The 9,856-nt window shown below is 35.5% G+C and overlaps 1 protein-coding gene across 1 annotated transcript; it reads left to right on the top strand.

The window, feature by feature from the left end:
• The first annotated feature begins 1,269 nt into the window (after window positions 1–1,269).
• LOC119607622 (murinoglobulin-1) lies at window positions 1,270–8,767 on the top strand. Its single transcript, XM_037961619.1, has 9 exons — window positions 1,270–1,943; window positions 2,008–2,796; window positions 4,825–5,089; window positions 5,156–5,444; window positions 5,528–5,723; window positions 5,784–5,962; window positions 6,020–7,452; window positions 7,961–8,251; window positions 8,317–8,767. Exons 1-9 carry the CDS (start codon window positions 1,633–1,635, stop codon window positions 8,557–8,559), a joined length of 3,996 nt encoding a protein of 1,331 aa, XP_037817547.1. The 5' UTR covers window positions 1,270–1,632; the 3' UTR covers window positions 8,560–8,767.
• Window positions 8,768–9,856: the final 1,089 nt, after the last annotated feature.

Genomic DNA, 9,856 nt, shown 5'->3' with positions numbered 1-9,856 from the left:
AGACTAGACTATAGACTAGACTATAGACTAGACTATAGACTAGACTATAGACTAGACTATAGACTAGACTATAGACTAGACTATAGACTAGACTATAGACTAGACTATAGACTAGACTATAGACTAGACTATAGACTAGACTATAGACTAGACTATAGACTAGACTATAGACTAGACTATAGACTAGACTATAGACTAGACTATAGACTAGACTATAACTAGACTAGACTATAGACTAGACTATAGTCTATAGTCTAGTCTGTAGACTAGTTTGGTCTATACTCTAGACACTTTGCATCTATGTTTTCTCTTTCTATTGATTCCTCTTACTTCTTATTTTAATTAGTTTTTACTTTTCTAATATTAATTCCAATTATTTCTTTGTGTAATTCTTAAATTAATTTACTTCAAATACTTGATTCTGATTTTGCTAATCACAGAGTCAAACACATTTGTTCAGTACAAGTAAATCTAGGAAAAACCCACTTTTTACACATCCCCCCTCAATTGTTTATTGTTATTTAAAATTAGCATTTAGCCGGCAATTATTAAGAATTTATAAAATTTTTAATTAAAGAATTTCTAAAAAATGCATTAAAATTGTATAAAACAATTAAGATGTTATTTAGTAAATTTCTAAATATAAAAATTTTAATTATTAACGATTTTTAATTATTTTAGTAAACGGGATTTGAAAGATATTGTGTTGAGAATAAAGAATGTAAACAAGCGAGCTATAATCGGCTGATGTTAAATCCTTTATTATCCACCCATATTTATGTTTATGATCTCCTTTATATTAGTTCCTTAATTGAGAATCCTGCTCTTGATCTATAACTATAACTTTCGCTGATATTCCCCAATTATGTATAAAGAATAGATCAAAATTAATCAATCTAAAAACTTGACACTTTGTCATGACTTCAATTTACTAGGAGTGTGATGAAGATTATAACAATTTCTGACTCAAATTAATTAAAAATTAAATTCATAGAAAAAAACATAAAAAATTAACTAATAATTGATAAGAAAATTTAGAACCTTTTAAGACTAATTCAAACAAAATTTCCAGATACGCTCTGCAAGACAAAACAAACAATAGACACAAACAAATCTTAAGCATTAAAGGTATAGGAAATCAGCAGATAACAGATTGACCTTTTTATACATTAACCAAATGACCTAAACAAATATTTATTTAATAGAATAAAACATATACATATATACAAAGTAGAAGATTACGACGATTAATGTTTAAACAATGATTTGTTTAATTCCAGCAAATATACCGTTATCGCACCTGGCACCATACATTCAAATGACAAATACACGGCCGCAGTAGCAGTGCATCATAGCGCCGAACCCTGTCAAATCAAGGTGGGTATTACAGGGCCCTCATACAACGAGACCAAGGTGGTAGAGGCCTTACAAAATGAAGTAAAACATGTAGACTTTGAGGTTCCAGAGTTGGAAAAAGGTGACTACAATTTAACCGCCGAGGGTATCAATTGTTTGAATAACTTTAAGAATACCACCAAATTGAATTATGCCAAATTCAACAATCATGTAAGAATACAAACCGATAAGGGTTTGTATAAACCCGGAGATGAGATCAACTTTAGAGTGATATTTATGGATAAAGATTTGAAACCAGCTCAAGCGGAAAAGGATGCTGTTATCTGGTTTGAAGATGGCAAACGTAATAGAATAAAGGAAATTAAAGATTTCAAAACTGTTAAAGGTGTTTACACCGGCAAATTTAAGATCTCGGAATATCCAGTTACCGGAGGTTGGCGTTTGGGTGTTAAAAATGGTGGTAGATTTGATAGGACCGTATACTTTGAGGTGGATAAATATGTTTTGCCCAAGTATGTAGTCAAAGTGGAGGCTACCGAATCGGTGTCGGTTAAAGATGGTGATATGCAAATAGTAGTAAGAGCTAAGTAAGTACCAAGCATAAACTTATAATAAAATATTCCTAAACTCTCTATAAACATTTATTTACAGCTACACCTATGGCAAACCTTTGGATGGCAAAGCTACTGTAATTTTATCTTTGGGCTCTAACTACTACTACGATACCAGCCGCAATGGTAATGCTGAGCAAAAGAAACAACCCCCTACTCTCATTAAAACTGCCGATATGGTTAAGGGCAAGGCTAAAATCGATTTGAATGTTAAGGAGTATGAACCTTATTTGCCTTATAAAAACTCTCCCTCTTTCATGGGTATTACCGCCACCGTTGAAGAACAATTTACTGGTGTGAAAATTAATGGCTCTGCTTCCACCACTCTTTATCCCTATCGCTATGCCATGAATTGTATTAGTTACGATACCTGTTCCACCTTTGAAGTAGGCAAAGAAAAAGATGTTCTCTTCCAAATTACCTACATCGATAGTTCTAATCTAAAAGATACTAAATCGGAAGTGGAATTGATCTATAAAGAAGTTTTACGTAAAAACCACTGGTGGCATCGTGAACGTGAGTTGGAAGATGATGACTCGGTGGTTGTTACTACCATGGAACCTCCCGTCTCGGAAAATCGTACTGTTAGCTTTAAGGGTCATATGAATGAAACTGGTTTTGCTAGCTTTAAGGTTTCACTACCCGATTTACCTGAATATGAGGGTTATTCTCATTACTACTCTTTGGAATTGAAATACTTGGATGAACAACGTGAACTTTATACTACTTATCAGCATAGGGAACCCAAAAAGATTGATACTCCCAAGGAGGAGGATGACAAGCCAAAGGAATATTTCACATTGGTGGATAAATACTCAGCAGATACAAAGTAAGTTTAATATTTAAAGTTCAGTTCTAGTGCAGTTCTAGTGCAGTTGTAGTACAGTTCTAGTTCAGTTCTAGTTCAGTTCTAGTTCAGTTCTAGTTCAGTTCTAGTTCAGTTCTAGTTCAGTTCTAGTTCAGTTCTAGTTCAGTTCTAGTTCAGTTCTAGTTCAGTTCTAGTTCAGTTCTAGTTCAGTTCTAGTTCAGTTCTAGTTCAGTTCTAGTTCAGTTCTAGTTCAGTTCTAGTTCAGTTCTAGTTCAGTTCTAGTTCAGTTCTAATTCAGTTCTAGTTCAGTTCTAGTTCAGTTCTAGTTCAGTTCTAGTTCAGTTCTAGTTCAGTTCTAGTTCAGTTCTAGTTCAGTTCTAGTTCAGTTCTAGTTCAGTTCTAGTTCAGTTCTAGTTCAGTTCTAGTTCAGTTCTAGTTCAGTTCTAGTTCAGTTCTAGTTCAGTTCTAGTTCAGTTCTAGTTCAGTTCTAGTTCAGTTCTAGTTCAGTTCTAGTTCAGTTCTAGTTCAGTTCTAGTTCAGTTCTAGTTCAGTTCTAGTTCAGTTCTAGTTCAGTTCTAGTTCAGTTCTAGTTCAGTTCTAGTTCAGTTCTAGTTCAGTTCTAGTTCAGTTCTAGTTCAGTTCTAGTTCAGTTCTAGTTCAGTTCTAGTTCAGTTCTAGTTCAGTTCTAGTTCAGTTCTAGTTCAGTTCTAGTTCAGTTCTAGTTCAGTTCTAGTTCAGTTCTAGTTCAGTTCTAGTTCAGTTCTAGTTCAGTTCTAGTTCAGTTCTAGTTCAGTTCTAGTTCAGTTCTAGTTCAGTTCTAGTTCAGTTCTAGTTCAGTTCTAGTTCAGTTCTAGTTCAGTTCTAGTTCAGTTCAGTTCAGTTCTAGTTCAGTTCTAGTTCAGTTCTAGTTCAGTTCTAGTTCAGTTCTAGTTCAGTTCTAGTTCAGTTCTAGTTCAGTTCTAGTTCAGTTCTAGTTCAGTTCTAGTTCAGTTCTAGTTCAGTTCTAGTTCAGTTCTAGTTCAGTTCTAGTTCAGTTCTAGTTCAGTTCTAGTTCAGTTCTAGTTCAGTTCTAGTTCAGTTCTAGTTCAGTTCTAGTTCAGTTCTAGTTCAGTTCTAGTTCAGTTCTAGTTCAGTTCTAGTTCAGTTCTAGTTCAGTTCTAGTTCAGTTCTAGTTCAGTTCTAGTTCAGTTCTAGTTCAGTTCTAGTTCAGTTCTAGTTCAGTTCTAGTTCAGTTCTAGTTCAGTTCTAGTTCAGTTCTAGTTCAGTTCTAGTTCTTTAGTTCAGTTCTAGTTCAGTTCTAGTTCAGTTCTAGTTCAGTTCTAGTTCAGTTCTAGTTCAGTTCTAGTTCAGTTCTAGTTCAGTTCTAGTTAAGTTCTAGTTCAGTTCTAGTTCAGTTCTAGTTCAGTTCTAGTTCAGTTCTAGTTCAGTTCTAGTTCAGTTCTAGTTCAGTTCGAGTTCAGTTCTAGTTCAGTTCTAGTTCAGTTCTAGTTCAGTTCTAGTTCAGTTCTAGTTCAGTTCTAGTTTAGTTCTAGTTCAGTTCTAGTTCAGTTCTAGTTCAGTTCTAGTTCAGTTCTAGTTCAGTTCTAGTTCAGTTCTAGTTTAGTTCTAGTTCAGTTCTAGTTCAGTTCTAGTTCAGTTCTAGTTCAGTTCTAGTTCAGTTCTAGTTCAGTTCTAGTTCAGTTCTAGTTCAGTTCTAGTTCAGTTCTAGTTCAGTTCTAGTTCAGTTCTAGTTCAGTTCTAGTTCAGTTCTAGTTCAGTTCTAGTTCAGTTCTAGTTCAGTTCTAGTTCAGTTCTAGTTCAGTTCTAGTTCAGTTCTAGTTCAGTTCTAGTTCAGTTCTAGTTCAGTTCTAGTTCAGTTCTAGTTCAGTTCTAGTTCAGTTCTAGTTCAGTTCTAGTTCAGTTCTAGTTCAGTTCAAGTTCAGTTCTAGTTCAATTCTAGTTCAGTTCTAGTTCAGTTCTAGTTCAGTTCTAGTTCAGTTCTAGTTCAGTTTTAGTTCAGTTCTAATTCTTTACTTTATTCATTTATTATAAATGTTTTCCTTCTTTCAGACTATATTTGAACAAAGCCGATCAATTTACTCTCAACTCTAGTCAACCCTTACCCTATTTCGATTACAATGTGATTGGCCGCGGCAATATTTTAAAGAGTGGTCATGTTGATTTACCCGACAAGCCTAAAGTATATAACTTAAGTTTAACTCCCGAACTCTCGTGGGCACCGAATTTCGGCATCTATGTCTACTATGTAGATGAAAAGGGAGAATATCATTATGCTGAACAGAGATATCATATTGATTTTGAGTTACAGAACCAGGTAGGAAAATTATAACATACCCTTTTAAGGAAACCTTAATAAATTTGAGTTTTTCTTCCACAACAGATTAATGTAACCGCAGAAAAACAGGTTAAACCTGGTCAAGAGGTGGCCTTAAAGATTTCCACCGAACCCAATTCCTTTGTGGGACTTATGGCCGTCGATCAAAGTGTTTTGTTATTGAGATCCAACAACGATTTGAATCCTTATGAATTCAATTGGGTTTTAGGATCTTATAGCACAAATACTCCTCATCAGGGAGGCTATTCCGAATATCCCGGTACTACTTCTGGTTGTGTTACCTTAACAAATGCGGATTATTTCTATAATTGGACTCGACCTGATTACATGTCAAGTGAGTTGTTACGAGAGGCTATAGAGCAGGATTATGTATCAACGGTAGGTTGTCATTTATTAATTTTATAGGACCATTTTCAGCTGCAGATCGTGGTTTTGTTAGTAATGATATTAATCTTAAGACTGCAGTGAAAGGTGCCGCCGCTCCGGGAGCACCAGGAATATCTACATTTGCTGCTGAGAGTGCCCAAGCGGGAGGAGGTTTCGGAGGAGGTGCTGAAACTGTGCAAGTACGTAAAGACTTTTCGGAAACTTGGCTGTTTGCAGATATTGAAAAGTGAGTGAATCCTGATATTTTAGCGAAGCAAATATTAAATATTTATATTTAAAAATTTAGTACTGAAACTGCTGAATTCACCTGGTCTAAGAAGATTCCCGAAACTATTACTTCCTGGGTATTGACAGCATTCTCTTTGAACCCCACCAAGGGTTTGGGTGTCACCAAGGATCAAACTAAAATCACCACTTTCTTGCCCTTCTTCATATCCATCAGATTACCCTATTCCGTTAAAAGAGGTTGGTAAAGCAACGTATAAATTCTTTAACATGTTCTACATTTTATTTATGTTCCAGGCGAAGTTATCAATGTTCCTGCTTTGGTCTTTAACTACTTGGACAAAGCCTTAGATGTTGAAGTCACCTTGGATAACAGTGATGGTGAATACGAATTCACTGAATTCTCCAATGAAATTATAAGCGAACAAAAACAAATGAAGAGCGTACGTGTCCCGGCCAATGGAGCTGCTGGTGTTTCCTTCTTACTCAAGCCCAAGGTCATTGGTAATGTCATGCTAAAATTTACTGCTATTTCACCAGTTGCCGGTGATGCTATACACAAATCTATGAAGGTGGTTCCCGAGGGTGTTACCCAATATGCCAATCGTGCCTATTTGGTTAATTTGAAAAAGGAACCAGAGGTTAAAACTTCCTTTGAATTGGAATTGCCTGAGGATTTGGTGCCCGATTCGGAGCACGTAGAAGTTGGTGTTATGGGTGATATTTTGGGTCCTGTTTTGAATAACTTGGACAATTTGGTGCGCTTGCCTACCGGATGTGGTGAACAGACCATGTCCACTTTGTTGCCTAATTATATAGTCATGAAATATCTTAAGGATTCCAATCGTTTAACTCCCGCCATGGAAACTAAACTTATTTACAATATGGAGACTGGTTATCAAAATATGTTGAAGTATCGTCATCCTGATGGTTCTTTCAGTAGTTTTGGTCCCGCTCAAATGAAAGATAAACCACGCAATGGTTCTACCTGGTTGACCGCCTATGTTATGCGTTCTTTGCAGCAAATTAAGGAATTTGTTGATGTCAGTGATAAGATCATTGATGAAGGTATTAACTATTTGACAAAACAACAGGCTCCTAATGGTACTTTCACCGAAAAAGGAGATTACTTCTATGCTTCACAAAGAAATCATGTCACACTTACCGGTTCAACTGTTTTGGCTTTACTGGAAAATGCCACCTATGCCGAGAAATATTCACAAGAATTGAAAAAAGGTTTGGACTACATAGCCCAAAATGTGGAAAAAACCGATTCTTTGCAGGCCCAAGCTATGGGTACCTATACCTTAAACAAGGCCAAACATGCTGATGCCAAAGAAAAACTATCTAAACTTACATCGCTAGCTAAAACCGAATCCGATCGCATGTGGTGGTCTTCGGAGAAAAAGCCCATCGGTCCCAGATGGTGGTTCTATGTTTTCAGCAATGATGTTGAAATTACCTCTTACGCCTTATTGACCATGTTGGATCAGGATTCCACGAAGGTGGATGATGTTTTGCCCATTATTAAATGGTTGATTGCTCAACGTAATAGTTATGGTGGTTTTGCCTCCACCCAGGATACTGTTGTGGGCTTAATGGCTCTTACTAAGTTTGCCAAGTTTGCTGATTATGAACCCGCTAAAATGACTGTTGATATTGAGTCAAAGGATAAGAAGGAAATGATTAAACTGACTGAGGATAATGGTATTTTATATCAAAATGTGGAGGTGAGTTTGAACTAGAACTGAACTAAAACTGAAATAAAAGTGAACTAAAACTGAACTTGAACTGAACTAAAACTCAGCTAGAACTGTGCTAGAACTGAACTAGAACTGACGTAGAACTGAAGTAGAACTGAAGTAGAACTGAAGTAGAACTGAAGTAGAACTTAAGTAGAACTGAAGTAGAACTGAAGTAGAACTGAAGTAGAACTGAAGTAGAACTGAAAGACTAGAACTGAACTAGAACTGAACTAGAACTGAACTAGAACAGAACTGAACTAGAACTGAACTAGAACTGAACTAGAACTGAACTAGAACTGAACTAGAACTGAACTAGAACTGAACTAGAACTGAACTAGAACTGAACTAGAACTGAACTAGAACTGAACTAGAACTGAACTAGAACTGAACTAGAACTGAACTAGAACTGAACTAGAACTGAACTGAACTCGTACTGAACTAGAACTAGAAAAAAAAACGATTTAACCAATTACGAAATTATTTCTTTCCACAGATGCCTCCTAAAACAAAAGCTATTGAATTCACCGCCAAGGGTACCGGTACTGCACTCGTACAAATTGCCTATCAATACAACATTTTCGAAAAGGAACCTAAGCCCAGCTTTACCATAAAAACCACCAAACTCGACAAAAGCCGTCCAACACATTTGGAAATGCTAGTGTGTGTCAATTATGAAGGTGAGGGTGAATCCTCCAACATGGCTGTGTTGGAAATTTCAACACCCTCCGGTTATATAATCGATGATGAAAGTCTCAAGGAAATCAAGGAACTCAAGAGAGTTAGCGTAAGTTAAACCAACAAAAAAATTAAAATAAAACGCAATTAATTAAATTATTTTTCTTTCCATAGAATACTGAACTGAAAAACTCCGATTCCTTGTTGGTAGTCTATTTCGATCATTTGTACAAAAATGACGAACAATGCCTAATGATTGAGGCTTTCAGAACTCACGCTGTGGCCATGCAAAAACCAGCTCCTATAGTGTTGTATGATTATTATGATACCAGCAAGAAGGTAACCTCCTTCTATGAAATCGAATCGAAATTATGTGATATTTGCGAGAGCGAAGAGGAGTGCAGTAAATGCAAATAAGAGAATAATTTGTTCTACTTAAATTATATTTAACTTTTTTATACGAACATTTTCTTAGTCTGTTATTAATGCAAAAATGATTTCTTTGTTTTGTATGTATAGAATTATAAAATTTATGGATCTTACAAGATTCCTTAACAAAAAACTATTTAAAAAAAATATTTTTTTGTAATTTTAGGTTATAAATAAAAATAAAAATATGTACAATAAAAACAAACAAAAAATTTTTATATTTTCAATGGGATCTTTACTCAAAGGCAAAAGGAGGACAAATTAAGTTTAAGTTCAGTTCTAGTTTAGTTCTAGTTCAGTTCTAGTTCAGTTCTAGTTCAGTTCTAGTTCAGTTCTAGTTCAGTTCTAGTTCAGTTCTAGTTCAGTTCTAGTTCAGTTCTAGTTCAGTTCTAGTTCAGTTCTAGTTCAGTTCTAGTTCAGTTCTAGTTCAGTTCTAGTTCAGTTCTAGTTCAGTTCTAGTTCAGTTCTAGTTCAGTTCTAGTTCAGTTCTAGTTCAGTTCTAGTTCAGTTCTAGTTCAGTTCTAGTTCAGTTCTAGTTCAGTTCTAGTTCAGTTCTAGTTCAGTTCTAGTTCAGTTCTAGTTCAGTTCTAGTTCAGTTCTAGTTCAGTTCTAGTTCAGTTCTAGTTCAGTTCTAGTTCAGTTCTAGTTCAGTTCTAGTTCAGTTCTAGTTCAGTTCTAGTTCAGTTCTAGTTCAGTTCTAGTTCAGTTCTAGTTCAGTTCTAGTTCAGTTCTAGTTCAGTTCTAGTTCAGTTCTAGTTCAGTTCTAGTTCAGTCTATTCTAGTTCAGTTCTAGTTCAGTTCTAGTTCAGTTCTAGTTCAGTTCTAGTTCAGTTCTAGTTCAGTTCTAGTTCAGTTCTAGTTCAGTTCTAGTTCAGTTCTAGTTCAGTTCTAGTTCAGTTCTAGTTCAGTTCTAGTTTCAGTTCTAGTTCAGTTCTAGTTCAGTTCTAGTTCAGTTCTAGTTCAGTTCTAGTTCAGTTCTAGTTCAGTTCTAGTTCAGTTCTAGTTCAGTTCTAGTTCAGTTCTAGTTCAGTTCTAGTTCAGTTCTAGTTCAGTTCTAGTTCAGTTCTAGTTCAGTTCTAGTTCAGTTCTAGTTCAGTTCTAGTTCAGTTCTAGTTCAGTTCTAGTTCAGTTCTAGTTCAGTTCTAGTTCAGTTCTAGTTCAGTTCTAGTTCAGTTCTAGTTCAGTTCTAGTTCAGTTCTAGTTCAGTTCTAGTTCAGTTCTAGTTCAGTTCTAGTTCAGTTCTAGTTCAGTTCTAGTTCAGTTCTAGTTCAGTTCTAGTTCAGTT

This window comes from Lucilia sericata, unplaced genomic scaffold (assembly GCF_015586225.1).
Source record: "Lucilia sericata isolate MDLA Ls3-8-SP2 unplaced genomic scaffold, ASM1558622v1 Contig000720F_arrow, whole genome shotgun sequence".
Taxonomy (NCBI): Eukaryota; Metazoa; Arthropoda; class Insecta; order Diptera; family Calliphoridae; genus Lucilia; species Lucilia sericata.
This window is presented reverse-complemented; position numbering and strand designations above follow the sequence as displayed.

What these genes read in the sequence shown, in the direction of transcription:
- LOC119607622 (XM_037961619.1), top strand. Translation starts at nt 1,633, where the DNA reads ATGGATAAAGATTTGAAACCAGCTCAAGCGGAAAAGGATGCTGTTATC. An exon ending in TCGACCTGATTACATGTCAA is followed by an intron (nt 5,445 to 5,527) that starts GTGAGTTGTTAC and finishes GACCATTTTCAG; the next exon opens with CTGCAGATCGTGGTTTTGTT. An exon ending in AGGAACTCAAGAGAGTTAGC is followed by an intron (nt 8,252 to 8,316) that starts GTAAGTTAAACC and finishes TTCTTTCCATAG; the next exon opens with AATACTGAACTGAAAAACTC.